Source organism: Portunus trituberculatus, chromosome 44, assembly GCF_017591435.1.
Source record: "Portunus trituberculatus isolate SZX2019 chromosome 44, ASM1759143v1, whole genome shotgun sequence".
NCBI lineage: Eukaryota > Metazoa > Arthropoda > Malacostraca > Decapoda > Portunidae > Portunus > Portunus trituberculatus.
Window position 1 is genome coordinate 7,290,156 of NC_059298.1, and position 17,898 is coordinate 7,308,053.

The 17,898-nt window shown below is 38.8% G+C and overlaps 2 protein-coding genes across 6 annotated transcripts in view; one reads left to right on the forward strand and one right to left on the reverse strand.

Annotated features, from left to right (window-relative positions):
* The window catches only part of LOC123518956 (deoxynucleoside triphosphate triphosphohydrolase SAMHD1-like), a 158,206-nt gene that overhangs the window by 3,509 nt on the left and 136,799 nt on the right, over nucleotides 1-17,898 (reverse strand). The gene's annotated exons all lie outside the window — the stretch shown is intronic.
* Nucleotides 9,034-17,898, forward strand: part of LOC123518957 — a 27,513-nt gene continuing 18,648 nt past the window's right edge. Inside the window, exons 1-2 of one of the 2 annotated variants that reach the window (XR_006678939.1) lie at nucleotides 9,034-9,257; nucleotides 13,448-13,594. Coding sequence is in view for 1 of the 2 variants with exons in the window: in XM_045280035.1 (XP_045135970.1) it covers nucleotides 13,454-13,594 (141 nt within the window). In the remaining variant the exon portion in view is untranslated. The remainder of the gene's footprint in view (nucleotides 9,258-13,447; nucleotides 13,595-17,898) is intronic. The other variant, XM_045280035.1, reaches the window with a different exon arrangement.

Genomic DNA, 17,898 nt, shown 5'->3' on the forward strand with positions numbered 1-17,898 from the left:
GATCTGTTCCAAATCCTTTTGGCCCCTTCAGGCTCCATTCCTCCTGAGGTGCCTTCGTAATTTTTAGAACAAGAGGCTACATGATTCATTTTCCATTGTTCGTACTGTTCAGCTGAAATCTCCCTCTTTGCTAGTTTTTCTTTTTTGCGTCACAAACAGAGCACACTTTACACATAGCTTCATAATCTAGAATAAGGTTTGTGTGAGCATCAACCACTGCTGCAATTCCATAATTTGACTTATAGCCTCTCTTGTGCCAGGAGCCATCGTATGTGGCATCTATGTCGAGGATACCATTTTCATCTGGATGTCTGTTCAGATTTTCAGCATAATACTGAAACACTGCTTCCTACTTCTTTTCAAAATATCATTTACATTTTCTACAGCATGTTCGTTGATGAATTTAGTGTATTTCCCATACGTAACAAAGGAAAAGTGACGCATACTCAAGATACTGCAGAGCCTCTCCACCGCAGCATAACCATGCCCCAGCAACTTGACCAAATAGATAATCATTGCTGTCAACATGAACAGACCAGTATCTCCACATTTCATTTTACCTGAGTCACCACTGTTATACACAATATGTTTGCAATTTGAGCACACTAATTTTATGATCACATCACACTGATGATGGACAAATTCAGAAGTGACATCATGTTCCTTACACTTGTTACACGTAACATGTTTTGCTATTTCCCTAATGTCACTCTTCTTGCAGATGAGATTCTCCTCCTCACTCAATTCCTCTTCTTTTTTCCTTGTAAGAAAGTCTTTTTCGCTTCTCTGCGCTTGAGGTGCGGGCGGGAGGAACTGCATCCTCATTCCTTACGTCACTCGTTGCAGGCGGGACGGGTTGGACGGTGTCAGCCTGTCTGTGCGTCCTTCTTTTTGCTTCTAGTGACCTCCTAGCAGCCTCTATTTTGAGTTTCTGTGACTTACGAAGCTTGCTGTGTCTCCCCATAGTGATAACTGTGTCCAGCAGCAATGAAAAGTTATGTAAAGTGGAGTATGAAGGGGCGGATCATACATCAATTTGACATACATCTGCTCTCCTCGACAGCCCGCGAGCTACCTACTGGTAACTGGCTGCTTAGAGAGGAGCCTGCACCCTTCCAGGGTACGATAATTTCAAAAATAAAAATCATAAAAATCATATATATCCTACAGGGAAGAGTTTATAGGACATTTCTGCGATGTAAACAAATCCATGTGCTGCGCGTGGGACATTTAAACCAATTATTAAAGCCCCGTTTAAAGCATTTCTAGTGCTCCAAACATTTTCAAACTTGAACACGATATTGCCATATGATGGTATTTATTTTAGAGACAGAAACCTCAAATGGTGATTTTTTTTCGATTTTACCATGAAATCCGTGATAGGGCCCCTTAATTAAATCATCAGCGAAACTCCTGTGGCAGAGTCACTGGAACAACCTCCACTTCCACACCATCAAACCCATCCTGGGCGAGTGGGCCTCCTCCAGTCGCCCCACATGGCGAGAGGAGGTGGTCCTCGCACGCCTCAGGATGGGATGCACCCTCCCCACCCACATGCTCCCCTACATAGTCAACACCTTCCCACCACAGTGTTCCACCTGTAATGTCACCCTCTCTGTCGAACACATCCTGCTTCACTGTGTGCGTTATCGTGAGGAGAGGCGGCCCTTGGCGGCGTATTGCCAGAGTCACGGCCTCTCGTGGTCGATAGACTGATGATTTACCTGACTGAGACCAATTTAATCAGAGTTGTGATTTATGTGTATATATTATGCTATCTATTTTGCACTCTGTAAATATATATATATATATATATATATATATATATATATATATATATATATATATATATATATATATATATATATATATATATATATATATATATATATATATATATATATATATATATATATATATATATATATATATATATATATATATATATCAGTCTTGCGTGATGTAATGTGAATGTTTTCCTTCATGTGTATATGCAATACGTAGTGATGCTGTGTGATTGTGAGTTATCCTCCCTTCCCCATGCCCTGACAAAAGGACAATAGTTTGAGATAGGTATAGGATCCCTGTATGAATGAAGCGTGTATGAAAGTAAGTGTGATTTACATAATGTTAATATTTGTATGAAAGTAAGTGTGATGTACATAATGTTAATATTTGTATGAAAGTAAGTGTGATTTACATAATGTTAATATTTGTATGAAAGTAAGTGTGATTTACATAATGTTAATATTTGTATGAAAGTAAGTGTGATGTACATAATGTTAATATTTGTATGAAAGTAAGTGTGATGTACATAATGTTAATATTTAAAAATAAGTAAAATAAGTAAACAAAATAAATAAATAAATTACAATAAAAAATCATCTTAAATTAAATTAACAAAATAAAAAAAATAGATCAAATAAGAATCACCCACGGCAGGGTGATGGCAAAAAAAAAAAAAAAAATCGGGCTGAGTGGAGTAGTAGTAGGCAGGTCGTGTTCTGGGGAGCTAGCCTGGGTTAAAATCCTTTGGTTCTTTAGCTTTCAAAAAACACAGTAAAAAAAAAAAAAATCACGTTAGTGTCATATATATTATTTTCCTCTGCTAAACCTCATTATAGTCCCTGTGTGCTTAAGCTACCTAATTCCATCTATCTTCCCCATTCATGAACTTATCTAACCTTCTTTTAAAGCTCCCTATTGACTCAGCCCTGACTACATGACCACTGAGACCGTTCCACTCATCAGCCACTCTGTTTGAAAACAAGTTTCTTCCCATTTCTTTCCTAAACCTGAATTTTTCAAGTTTAAACCCACTATTTCTAGTTCTGTCCCCGCTACTGATCTTAAGAACTACATTCATGTCCCCTTTCTTAAAACCCTTATACCACTTGAATACTTATCAGGTCTCCTCTTAACCTACGTCTCTCTAAGGAATGCAAATTAAGTTTTTTCAATGTCTCTTCATAGGGAATATCCCTCATTCCCTGTATCTTTTAAGTCATCCTCCTTTGCACTGACTCCAACAGAGGTGTATGTCCTTCCTGAATTGTACCGCACAGTCAAGATGTGGGCTGACCAAAGCCAAGTATAATTTCAGTATTACTTCAGGACTCCTGCTTTTAACACTTCTAAAAATTAATCCTAATACTCTATTCGCCTTATTTCTGGCCTCAATACATTGCTTCCTTGTACCGAGATCGGAGCTAACTATGATTCCTAAATCTTTCGCATACTTTTTTTTTTATACCATGTGGGCTTTTCACGGGAGTTTATGGGCTAAAAGGGATACTTTTTGGGGGTACCTCATATCTCAAAGCCCACCCGCTAGGAAACCGTTGCTCCGAGTGAGGAAGCCTATACTCGGACCGTGGACAGGATTCGAACCCGTGCGCCTGGAGACCCCTCGGACACCGAAGCACGCATAGTTCCACTGTACCACAGCGGCCCCCATAATTGGAATTTCCTAGTGCCACGTTATCTATCGTGTACCTATTGCTTGGATAATCTCTACCTACGCTCAGTACCCTGCACTTGTTAATATTGAACTGCATTTGCCATCTATCTGTCCATTCTTTCATCCTATCTAAGTTAGCCTGCAAAACCTTGGCATCCGAATCGGACCTAATTAATCTACCTATCTGTGTTCGTCTGCAAATTTACTGATATCACTATCAATTCCACTATCCAAGTCTCTCTCTCTCTCTCTCTCTCTCTCTCTCTCTCTCTCTCTCATCCACGGTCACCTTTTGCGTCGTGACCCCCCACCTGCCTGCCCTCGCTGCCACTGTACACTTTCCGTCTCTCACATCTTCCTTGACTGCCCTGACACATACCCTCATCGTCGAGCTGCATTCCCTTTCCTAGCCACCCTACGACGCCCCCCACTACTTACTGATTTTCTGGGAGACTCCCCCACCTTCTCCATCACTAACATAATGACCTTTCTCACCACCCTCCAGCTCCTACAACACCTCTAAAACATAACACTAGTTCCTAGTGCCATATAGCCTTACAGGCTTGGTGCTGGTATACCCATTATAATTCAATTCAACTCTCTCTCTCTCTCTCTCTCTCTCTCTCTCTCTCTCTGGATTTCTATTTCTCCTCCACCTTTTCCATGCTCCATCTCTCTTCTCCTTTCCCCTAGCACACCTTGCGTTAAACCTATCTTTCTTTCCTTCTTTTTTAGGTCTATATTTCGGGACATATTCCCTAACTCCTGTTTTGTATATTTCCAAAAACAAGTTATATTTCTCTTGCACCCTCTCTGAGTTTTCCATCTCCCAGTTAACGTTTCTAAAAAAGTTCTTGAGGTTCACAATATCAGCCTTTCTGTAGTTTAATCGGTCTCCTTTGTATGAATCGTCTCTATCTTCCTTTCCCTCTTCTATATCCATTTCTAATATTACATGGTCACTCTTTACCAATGGGCACTTATATCTCATATTATCGTTCATTTGTATACCCCTTGTAAAAACCAGGTCCAATCTCGCCGGCTCATCGTTTCCTCTGAATCTTGTGTTTTCCTTTACTCTTTGGTCCATCATATTATCTATCATTAGATTCAGTCCCCAGGCTTCTTTTCCCATACCACTTTCATAATTTTCCCAGTCCACCTCCTTACAGTTGAAATTTCCTACTTTATATCACTTTTTTCCTTTCTTTAATGATTCTCGTTAGACTCATTATTGTGTCATCATTCATGTCTTTATATCCTTGATTGGTCTATGAATTTGTTTTTGGTGGCACATATGTTCCAATGATTGTTAATTCTTTTTTAATAATATGTATCTTAATATACAGTATTTTCCTTCCCCAAACTCCACTTGGTTTACCACCATCTCTTTCCTTAACATCATCATGACTACTCCTCCTCCTTTACCCACTGTCTTTCCTCCATATATTTATACCTATTATCCACGTCTATTTTCATTGCCTCATTTAATTTTGTTTCATTAACCAGGCATACAATATCCGGTTCTTCTTTCTTTATGTAATCTCTTAATTCTAATTTACGTACTTGAAAAAAAAAAAAAACATTTATGCTCGTATACATCATTTTTAATCTCTTGTTCTTATCAGTTTTAGTTAAACTTGTTCCATTTTTTCTCTTCCTTCTCTTTTATATACCATTTCCTTATCATGTCTCCTAGAATTCTCCAAAAAATGCCTTCTCCTCCTCTGACCTTTCATTATTTTTTTCCCTTGCTTCTGCCACCAGTTCGTTGTGTCTCTTCCTTTCTTCCTCATTTCTGTGTGTGTGTGTGTGTGTGTGTGTGTGTAGCTGCTACTGTTGCAGATGCTGCCACCCAGTATTTTAATTATTACAAGTGCATAGTTATTTTCCCTTATATGAGTGGTTTTAAGATAATGTTATGAGACACTTAAACTTAGTCTTTTTGAAGTTTCAAATCTCATATTCTTACAGGTAAGAATATGAGAGACCTGAAACTTCCTCATAAAAGAATGTTTCTCCACTCTACAAAGCATAAATGCTGTTCTATATGCAATTAAAGTCATAAAACACAGAAAAAAAAAAATATTGCTTCAACTAGAACCTTCCAGAGAGTCTTCCTCCTGTCAGTAATACTGAAATGCTGTTAACATGTCACTAGAACCATAAAGTAAGCACCTCAAAAGTCCCGTATCATTTCATTAATCATTGACGATTCTGAGGTACAGTATGTGAAAATTATTTTCTTTTGTGCCATTTTGTCTTGTAAATGCTTAGAAATACTCTTTATATTGCTTAAAACTTGCATAATTGTTAATTGTCGCTTGTCACAGTATTTAAGGGAAAGTAAAATAGCTTATACTGAAGGCTGATTCACACGTGTCAATTTGTGATTTAAATTGCAAATCGGTAGTTTTCGACTGAATATCGGTGCCTAGACCAACATGTTGGTCTTGTTCAGTCGATTTGCAATTTTGTTTACGTTGTGACGTCACGAAGAAAGTTTTGAAAATGTGGTGTCGATGTAGAGATTTTGGAGTTGGTGAGGGAAAAAGAGCACATCTGGGACCCTAAAGGCGAGTTAACACGTGCCAATTTGTGACTAAAATTGCAAGTCACCACAAGTATCGACTGAGCCCTTCTAGTCGGAAAACGTTACACATAACGACTGAGAAGTATCGACTAGTTGGCGCCTTGACGGGAACTGAATGTAAAACAACAGCTACCCGCCAAGATGTCTTCCTTCAGTGACGATGTTGAAGCGGTGGTTCCTCTTCTTAATTTGGCATACCGAAAGAGCCAACAGAAAAGAAAATGCCTGTGGATATGTCCCTGGCTAAGTGGAAGGAAAGAAAGGACTGTTTACCACTCACTAATCTTAAGGAGACTATGTGATCAAATTAAATCCTGACAAGTCTTCATCCTCACCTCCAACAACACTGCATTGAGGGAAACAGTTCTTGGAGAGCGGCAGCTATTTCGTCGAACGAAGTTTTGCGCAAGCTTTTTTTTTACTGTATAATTAATTTCTGGGGTCCCAGATGCATCTTTTTCCCTCACCAACTCTAACATCTTCTCTACACATGGAGATCACAAGCTTATCCGTGACATCACAACGTAAATAAAGTCGTAAATCGACTGAACAAGACAAACATGCTGGTCTTGTTGCTGATTTCTCCAGTCGCAAGGCACCGATATTCAGTCGAAAACTCTATCAACTTACAATTGTAGTCGCAAATTGGCACGTGTGAACCCGCCTTAAAAGTGAGATCAACAGCAAAAGAAAAAAAATACGCAAATAGATGTTTGATGAGATAGCTACCACTCACCGATGACTGCTTTCTTCTATGCAAAATGTTATTGGAGGTAAGGATTGAATACTTGTGATAATTTGATTTGATCGCAATCGTCATTGTCGAAAGAGGAAGACATCTTGTTGGGTGGCTGTTTATGTTCACATCCCGCAACCAGCCGATACTTCCCAGTCACTATGTGTGAACGTGTTCCGACTAGAAGGGCTTAGTTGATACTACTAGCGACTTGCAATTTCAGCCTCAAATTGACGCGTGTGAACCCGCCTTTACGTTGTGACGTCACGGACAAAGGTTTGAAAATGTGGTGACGATGTAGAGAAGAAGATTTTGGAATCTCCATGCTACCCTAAAAGTGAAATTCTACAGCAAAAAAAAAAAAAAAAAAAAAAAAAAAAAAAAAAAAAAAAGCTTACGCAAATCGGCGTTTGATGAGATAGCTGCCACTCTCCTAATAAGACTGCTTCCCTGAATGCAGTGTACGTGTTGTTGGAGGTGAGGATTGAATACTTGTGATGACTTTATATGACCGTAATCGTCACTGATCGTCACCAGAGGAAGACAACTTTTTGAATAGCTATTTGTTTCACTTCCCGCCTACCTGCCGATATTTCCCAGTTGCTATGTGTGAACGTGTTCCGACTAGAAGGGGTCAGTCGATACTTCTAGCGACTCGCAATTTCAGTTGCATATTGACACGTGTGAACCCGCCTTACAAACAGTCATGTTCTGCTGCCTCGTAAATATTACATAGAAAACAAATATATGAGGGTTAAACTAAACTAATTTTTTTTTTTTTCTGTTCTGCCTTGTAGATATTGCATAGAAAGACACTACTGCAAGGAGAACTAAGCTGATCAGCTGGGGGAGGTCAAGGGAGAGACAGGAAGAAAATAATGAAGGATGAAGAGAAGATATGGATAGGTAGGAGGGAGAGAAGAAATAATACGTAGCTAACAAGAGCTGAAGATGGGCTGGGAAAGAGGAAGAAGAGTATGAAGATTCCTTCTTATTTCTTCCTTAAACATAATTCAAGCCTGAACCTGATTTTTATGGTTCTTTGCTGCCTATACTGATTTTTATAAATTTGCTTGTGTCCCTTTTGTTACAACACTACGGAGCGAGATCAGTACTCATAAACCTATCTTCGGGTAGGAGTGTATGTGTATGTGTGTTACATAATTATAGGCTACTCACGTGAGCCAAACTAACAAGCTTATAAAATCTGTAAGGGAGTGAAAAGATGAAAAATAAACTGAATAATGAAATATATCATATTCAAACTAACAATAACAACTACCAAAGAACAGCTCGTCAATATCAAAACCTAACAAGACGCGCTCATTCACGACAGACCATTATCATTGACCAATCAGAGTGAAGGGACGAATGAATCACCTTAACAGGAAGCAGGAAGGGCATAAGAGAGAGATTGGGGCTTCAACGAACATACCTATAACTCCGTTCACCGTTTCTCTATGTATTTGCATGGATGTGGAGACACCTACTGACAAGAGCTTGCATGTGCTTAAACATGCAAGACTGCCAAGATAGCATTAGATCGTTCCTCTAAAAAGAATAGTAAATCTTTGAAAGTTGTTGTCAGCTTTATAAACAATTTGCGACGGGTTTATATGGGTTCAAATTATTCAGATGCTCAGTAGAGGAGCAAATAAAAATTATCAAAATCAAATTTGCAACACATAAGACAAGGAATCATTCTTGATAGAAATTATGATGAGAAGGGATAGAAAAGCCATGTTGATTATGGTAAAAAAAAAAAAAAAAAAGCCAGTTACTTTAGTTTGTATACGACTACCTAGGTAGCAACTCAAAAAGGGGGTTTATAATTGGATACTCACATCCTGGAGCAAAAGTCTGCTGCTATTTCCTTAATTGCCAGGCAACCAGGAAACTGTTTCAGCGAATGTTAATGAAACTAATAGAGAGGAAAAAAAATGGGGCCCAGTGAAGTACATAAACGTACCTCTGATTTAGGAGTTCCTTTCTGCATGTAACAATCAGTATTTGTAGATGGCAAAACTAAAATTTTCACTTGTGAAAATTCTGGCTGCTCCTTAGATGAAAATTCCCAATGCTATTCCTTCTTTGGTCTTAAGGCATTAACAGCCACTGTCAGCCAATCAACTACTTACATGTATGAAACATCGGAATTTGAATCTTTATAGTGGGTTGCAATCGAAACGCTTCAGTAAAGCATTTGATTCGAATTTTATCTTGGACTTAGTATTTGTCATTTCCTTAATCATTTCTAAGAATCTATATAGTAGTAATAAGTAATCATTTGTACTCTGAGCGCAAGCAGCCAAAAACACTTTACCCTTGCCCGACGCAGCCAATGATACGGCGTCTACTGCTGCCTAGATACTCTAGTGATGGGGAGCGGAATTCGGAGACGCAGCAGGCAGTACACCTAGAGAGCTGACAGGAAACTGTTTGACGACTCCAGATCTTGGCAGAGAGAGGTTAGAAGCTATGAATTTTTCACAGGGTAGTATGTTTGGCAAAAACTGCAAGGTAAAGCGGATACAAATAATGCTTGAGGCGGTGATATACACGAAATGAGGTTTTCCTTCTGATTTAACAAACTTGTCTCAAAGTTGTGACTTACTAGTTTGAAAATATTTTCCACTGTTTTTCAAGTTGGTTGAAGGATGAGCTTTATAGATGATATTGCCTTCGACTGTAGATGAGTGGTATTCCTTAGCGTAGAAATGGAATGAAATGTCGAGTAAAAATACTTTCAGCCCGTAATAGGTTTAGGAAGGGTTAAGAATGGCCGCACAATTCTTATTTCCTAGTATTTTTGGCTCCTTGGGGACGTACCCTGGCAGTAGAATGTGCGTTGTTTATACCTAGCTGTCTATTTACTGAGGTATGGGTTTTAGGGCATGGAGTTGCGCAGTCTATGTAGTTTGCTTTAGGATTCCTGGGTAAGGTGATAAGGCCTGTAGTTCTCATGTCGAGTTGAGAGTTACCTACACAGCAGGACACCATTCCACCACGCCCTTACCAGTCCTATCAATTCCACATAAGTGCATTGTGCGATACACCGTAATTGTGCAGTTACTTCATAGTGTAATTTGATAGTAAATATTAGTAATGATGAGTAAATAGTGCCCTTTGATGCAATAAAGTAGTAGTATAAGTAACTGCTGGGTGCAATATGATTACTTTTTCCTAACTCAAGCAAATCTTGTCTCTCATAGCCTGCAGATGTCCGGCATATACATAAATACGTAAAAAATCGGAAATAAAAAAAAATCATCGGTCCTCAGCAGGTCATAAGGTTGCCTGATTTTTATGGTCAATTACCTTTATTTCAATTTATTGATGAACACTCATATCGTGCAACTTTTTCAGTTATACTGTTTTATTTGCATTATATATCTTAAGTAAAATAGAGGGGTTTTTTTCTTTCTTATATGAGAAATAAAAGTGAGTAGACCTTGCATTGGTCCCCTGAAGATTTTGGCTGGTCAAATAGTTAGACTCTCAATTTATGGCCAATATCTTTGCAGATGAATTTTCATTAGTATACACTGCTGTAGTTCCAGATTCTCCTTCTATATTTCAAGAACATGACACAACTATACCTGATTTGGTAATATCTCATGATGATGTTAAGAAGGCACTAGATACATTAGACCCTAATTCCTCCATGGGACCTGACGAGCTGCACCCTCATTTATTAAAGTCATGTTCAAGTAGTTTGCCTTAGCTATCCCATTTGGATGACATTTAAGAAATCATTGGAAATTAATATAATGTCTTATATCTGGAAACACTCATTAGTGGTTCCTCTCTTGAAAAATGGTTCTCGATATGTCCCATTGAATTACAGACCTGTGTGTTTAACCTGTGTGCTTTCTAAATGTATGGACCTTGTAATTTCTGAATTTATATTTTCTTATTAAATGAAAACAATTTGCTAGATGCCAACCAGTATGGCTTCAGAGCTGGGAGGTCCACAGAAGATCAGTTGCTCCTTACATATAGTAACATTACTAGATGGATTGACCAAGGATGTAATATAGATTTGATCTTATTTGACTTCTCTAAAGCATTTGATGTTGTGCATGAATTTTTATTTCGGAGATTATTTAATTTAGAGATAAGAGGGAAAATGCAGCAATGGATATAAGAATTCTTAACCAACAGAGAGATGAGAGTTGTTGTTAATCATACAGTAAGCAGATCCCACCTAGTCGTAAGTGGAGTCCCACAAGGATCCGTTCTGGGTCCACTCCTGTTTTTGGTCTATATTAATTTCTTGAATAATGATGTTAATTGCTCAACCAAAATCTTTGCCGATGACTTAAGACTATATGTACAGGTACAGTTGTCAAACAGAGAAACAATAAAAGATAGTCTGGAGATTTGCCAAAGGGATATTGATACTGTATCAAGTGGCTAGATCCTGGGGGTTATAAATGAATTCTACCATATGTGTTGCTCTCTGCTTTTGTCGCAAGTGTATTGATTGGTCTGACTTGAAGATGTGGCTCATTATTATTTAAGGGATGAAATGTTTCCAGAAAAGGATATTTCTCAAGATTTAGGTATTTCTGTGGATACATCACTGAAGTTCCACAAACATATCTCTACTAGTACATGTAAAGCCTCTGCTGTTGCAAATAACCTGTTGAAATCCAATGTTAACTGTGATAGAACATTTATGACTACCTTGTATATCTCTGAGATACGCCCTATGTTAGAGTACAGCTCAGCGGTGTGGAACCTTGGTTATATGAAAGATGTCAAGGCGCTTGAGTCAGTTCAGCATTGAAGGACTAAATGTGTTGATAGACTTAGAGAATTTATGATTGCCTTAAATCTTTGAATTTATTTTCTGTTAAAGGGAGTCTATTACATCATGACATTATTAAGATGTGGCAAATTGTAATTGGAAAATCTTCCTTAAATTTTAATTTCTTCTTCCACCCAACTTTTAACACCACCAGAGGCCATCAACACAAGTTGGCCCATGTACGCACCAACCTTAATATTAGGAAACGTTCATTCATAATATGTAATATTGGCCTTTGGAATTCCCTCCCTGAGTCTGTTGTTACATGTCCCAATCTCAAGTCATTCAAATCTGCCTTATCGTCTCATCTTGGGAATATACTTTTTTAATGTTATGTATGATTAATGAGGTTAATTTATCTTGTTACTTATTGTTGCTTATGATGCACTCCCTAACCCAGTTGTATTGTTATTCAATTACTTGTATTGTAAAGGCTGGTGTATCAGCAGAGTGTGGCTTCTTGCCCCTTACCCGAGTCGGGGACAGGAAACCCACTAAATTAGAGCATCGGATAAGAGCCATGGGGGGGTGGAGCAGGGTGTGGGTAGGCATGTAACAGTAGGGAAAGGTAAAGAATACAGTTGGAGAAAATTTTTGGACAACACTGGGTTAACTCATCGTTTAAAAGGAATCTGAAAGATGGTTCTGGGTCTACAAAATATAATTATCTTGGAAGGTTCGAGTCAGTTGAATTTGATGCGATCTGTTGATTACATGATTCAAATTGTCTGTGGCCTTGCTTTACCAAGTATTTCCAGTTCACTGTTTTTCAAGTTAATCTGCCTCTGGATCCAGAGGCAGATAAGGTGTTGGCTCTCTCTGATTGTTGTGGGTATTTCTCTATGTATTTACATGGATGTGGAGACACCTACTGACAAGAGCTTGCATGTGCTTAAACATGCAAGACTGCCAAGATTGTAACATCTGTACACTAAAATCATCGTGAACCTGCTTGCCTTGTGCCTATCTAACCAAATTGGTCACACAGTCTTGACATATGTATGATTGTATTATTTGCAAACAAATTATTACTGAAAAAGTAATGTAATGGTTAATGAATAGAGTATTTTTAAACTTCTATATTAAACATGTCCCTCTACATCCTTCCAATATGAAGGTTAAATAAACTGATCTAACATTCACATTTGCCTAACATCAGTTTTGATGATTGTGGCAAAATTGAGGAAAAAGAGAAGGAAAAATGAGTTAACATATAATGTAGCAGTATTGTAATAATCCTGTCAATCCCAAACAGTTGGTTTCCATCACACATGCAGACAAGGTCTAAGTGTAAAATGATTCTTGAAATTGAGTTGCAACTCAAATGAAGAATTAATTTTGCTAAAAATAACAGAAAGGTGAACAGTGATATCAATAATAATGCCAAAATACCATTGTTGCCACTCCACTTCTTTACTATTACATGTCATATGACTAAATAAGTGTGTATAAAGATAAGTATCAACAACAATTAAGAATTTGGGAGAAGTGTTTACGAAAAGTGGTGTGGGAGGGGAGAACTGGAATCATGCTGTCAGTAATGTGGCAGTTGATATTAATATGTTGACTTACCCATGGAATGAAGTAAAATGGCATACCACATCTTGAACTTGTACCATATCACCCTTCATAACCAAAAAGCCCAGTCATGTTTTCAGTCGTGGTTGACCTCCATTTCAGAGTGAAGAGATTAAGGTGTCGTCTTTTGAAATATATTGTAGTTGTTATGATACATGAAAGTTTTGTCATTCATAAGAAAGGGATTGTATTAGTAAATTATAAGAATAGATTTAGGGAGATCAGCTGGTGAAACAGAACAATGACTAACAAACATTTATTTAACAGAAAAACATGGCAACAGTCTGGGATGATCCACAGTTCCTTTCCTTTGATGAAAACGAGTTCGATGATGTATTTGAACAACCATCTCCTGCCTCCTTGGAGATAAAGTCTCAGGAGTGTAGGATATCAGATGCAACTAGCAACTATATGGTTAGTATTCAGAGATTATATTGGTTTGATATGCTTCGTGTACAATCCGCATAGTTTAAAATAGGAAAGTAGGAAACTATGAAATAAATATATATGCATTTATACAGTAAGTCCTCGTTATATGGTATATACGCGTTCCTGAAAACCTTACCGCATATCGAATTTACCATATACTGAACCTATTATAACATGTCAAAAGTCACCCCTACAGAAATTAAAATACATGAAAATAATCATTAAAAGAATTTTTAAAAAGTAAAGTACTGCGCAAAAGAAATAAACAGAAAATGTTTTTATTTACCTTTCAATTGCCATGTATTCTATCAGATGATGTCCTTCCCGAGGCTAAGGGACAGTAGGGATTTTAGCCCTTACTCATCTTCCGCCGCGTGGGCAGACAAGGATAAGACATCGTCGTCTGCACTGTCGAAAGCAGATGCTGAAGGGCCAGCTGTAGCAGGGTTGGCATGTTTCAATGGTTTGAAGAAAGAGGATATTGAGGAAGGGCCAGCTGTAGCAGGGTCGGCAGGTGTGATAGGGACGGCATGTTTGACTGGCTTGAAGAACGAGTAAATGGAGGACTGTTTAGTTTTGTTTTTTCATCATAGATTTCTTGATAAATCTTGACACTTTTCTCTACGTCATGAGCCACTTTGCTACTCCTGGCAGGATTTGGGTCACGTTCCTTCAGGGTTTCCAGAGCTTTTTTGATACCACCAAGATATTCTCTAAGAGTTTTGATGTTCAGGCCACGCACAGGTTCTTCCTCGTCTCCCTCTTTTTCTGCCTCCTGTTATACCTTGTCTAGCTCTATAAGTTCATCATTTGAGAGAGATTCAGCATGGCTTTCCAAAAGATCTTGAACATCATCATCAACTTCATCAAAGCACAAATTTACTAAGTCATTTCTGATTGCACTGATGTCTTCAGTGAAGCCTGGGAAGTCATGCGTGCATTCTGGCCATAGTTTATTCCACGCCAAGTTCATGGTAGACGTCTTCACTTCGTCCCAAGATGACGATGTTATCTAAGGCGTGCTTGATGTTATACGACTTCCACCATTCACTGATAGTGGGCTTGCCAGGCCCATCTGTGCCCTTTCTCAGTTGCTGCATGGTTCGCCGCTGGTAATAGGCTTTAAATGTTTGCCATAATTATTATGAATATATTTGTGCTTACAATAGACCTTTTAATATTCCATTTATTCATCTAATTAGTAATGGATGTCAGTAATATGTAATGCAGTTAAAAAAAAAAAGGGAGGTAAGGGAAGAAGAGATAAGAGGCTTCAAGGGTGGTCAAGTAAAGTCAGTACTGCGAGTGACGGGGAGGTATGGCGTGGATGATGTCATCACCCAAGCTCACCCGCGCTGGGCCCTCTCGGATGACATGAGCAGATACCTTATCATACCGTAGCTGTGAATTTACTGGATAAAGAACTACCGTATAACGAGAACTTACTGTATATAGGATAGTTTAATACTGGTATCATTGTTATTACATGATTTTATATTAGAGGATTTTCACTCCTTTCTACATCACAAGAATATATATACTACATGTGGAAGGTGGTCATGTCTGCTACAGCAGCCTCTCGGATGACATGAGCGGATACCTTATCATACCGTAACTGTGAATTTACTGGATAAAGAACTACCGTATAACGAGAACTTACTGTATATAGGATAGTTTAATACTGGTGTCATTGTTATTACATGATTTTATATTAGAGGATTTTCACTCCTTTCTACATCACAAGAATATATATACTACATGTGGAAGGTGGTCATGTCTGCTACAGCAGCCACTTTTGAGTAATGTACACTGATGTATTCCCCAGTCCCTCTACCAATAGTATAGTACAACAATGAATTATTTGGAAAAATCACCTCAACAGGGGTGAAAATCTCCATTTTGCCACACTGCTGACCTCCCACACTATTAATGAAGGTGTAAGCTCTTCTTTACATGGGTGAATCTAAACTGGCCATTTAGGTGTGACCCTGGGCTACACTGGGATTCCCCCACTATACCACCTCTTTATAAATCATCCAACCCTGCTCCACTTCCTTACCTTCTCTCTGTCTTTCTCTCCCTCTGTTTCTAAATAAATTGGGTTATTTAAAAAACTAGTTCTGAAATAATTCAAACTTTTGTTCCAAATCACTGTGGAAGTAAAAATCAAGGCTGTTTTCTGCTTAAAAGCTTCTGTCCCCTCCCCCCTCCAACTTATCCTAAAAGTGGCATATGAGTTGGGAAGTGCACCCTTGTCAATACCTCTTCCTTACCGGACTCACCAGTCAGTCCTGACATGCCCTCACATGCAGTGTTATTTGCACTTGCTGCAAACTTGCCATATGTCCACCTTCCCCAGCCAATCTAAGGCAGTTAATTGTCTACAAAATGAACAAGCATTTTTTGGAAGAAAAGAGAGAGAAAGGTGGTGGAGTTCAAGAACTTGCCAGTGAACTTGAACCTTCCATCTGCTGGATCTCACGCACTTTATATTTCTGCCCGGAATCATGCCAAGTCTGTTCCTCAACTTGCCAAACACTCTTTCATAAGTAGAAAATGTCAAAATCTTTCAAACTCAAACTACCCTTGAGACTTCTGGCATTTAGCCAAAAACATCTCCAATAACTTTACTTCTTCATCTTTCCCTCCTTTATTTCATCCTGATGGCACAACTGCCATCTCTTTTGTCTCTAAAGCTGAACTCTTCTCTTAAACCTTTGCTAAAAACTCCACCTTGGATGATTATGGGCTTGTCTCCTCCCTCTCATCCTCCCTCTGACTATTTCATGTCTTCAATCAAAATTCTTTGTAATGACGTTTCCATGGCCTAAACCCTCAGAAGGCTTATGGACCTGATGGGGTCCCTCCTATTGTTCTCAAAACTTGTGCTTCCATGCTTGCACCTTGCCTGGCCAAACTCTTTCAGCTATGCCTATCGACTTCTACCTTTTTCCATCTTGCTGGAAGTTTGCTATATTCAGCCTGTTCCTAAAAAGGGTGACCATTCTAATCCCTCAAACTACTGCCCTATAGCTTTAATCTCTTGCTTGTCTAAAGGTTTTTAATCTATCCTCAATAGGAAAATTCTTAAACATCTGTCATCTCACAATCTTCTATCTAATTGCCAGTATGACTTCCGTCAAAGTCTCTTTACTGGTGATCTTCTGGTGTTCTTTACTGAGTCTTGGTCATCCTCTTTTAGAGGTTTCGGTGAAACTTTTGCTGTGACGTTAGACATATCAAAAGCTTTTGATTGAGTCTGGCACAAAGCTTTGCTTTCAAAACTGCCCTCCTAAGGTTTCTATCCTTCTCTCTGCAACTTTACCTCAAGTTTCCTTTCCGACTGTTCTATTGCAGCCGTGGTAGACAGCCACTGTTCTTCTCCTAAATCTATTAAAAGTGGTGTTCCTCAGGGTTCTGTCCTATCACCCACTCTCTTTCTATTCATGAATGACCTTCTTAACCAAACTTCTTGCTCTATCCACTCCTACGCTGATCATACCACCCAACATCTTTGTGCCCTTTCAGAGATGATCAACCCTTCAAGAAGTCAACAGATCATGCAGGGACACTACAGAATGCCTGACTTCTGATCTCTTAAGATTTCTGATTGGGGCAGAGAAAACTTAGTAGTTTTCAATGCCTCAAACTTAATTCTTCCATCTATCAACTCGACACAACCATCCCCTCTTCTTCATTGACACTCAACTGTCTCCCTCTTCCACACTAGATACTCTCAGTCTGTCCTTTACTTATAATCTTAACTGGAAACTTCACATCTCATCTCTTGCTAAAACAGTTTCTATGTAGTTAGGCTTTCTGCGGCGTCTCCACCTGTTTTTCTCGCCCCTTCAACTGCTAACTCTGTACAAGGGCCTTATCCGTCCTTGTATGGAGTACTTTTCACATGTCTTGGGAGGGTTCCACTCATACAGCTTTATTAGATAGGGTGAAATCAAAAGCTTTTTGTCTCATCAACTCCCCTCCTCTTACTAACTGTCTTCAGCCTCTTTCTCACTGCTGAAATGTTGCATCTCTTTCTATCTTTTATTTGTTCTCCCAGGGCGAGGCCCACCATTGCTCTCCGGAGGGGCTGACCCCTGCGATTAACCCAACTCGAGTGCGAAATTGTTCTACTGATATTGCTAACTGCATGCTTCCCCTCCTCCTGCGGCCTCACTGCACAAGGCTTTCTTCTTCCTCTCATCCCTATTCTGTCCAACCCTCTAATACAAGAGTTAACCAGTACTCTCAATCATTCATACCTTTCACTGGTAAACTCCGGAACT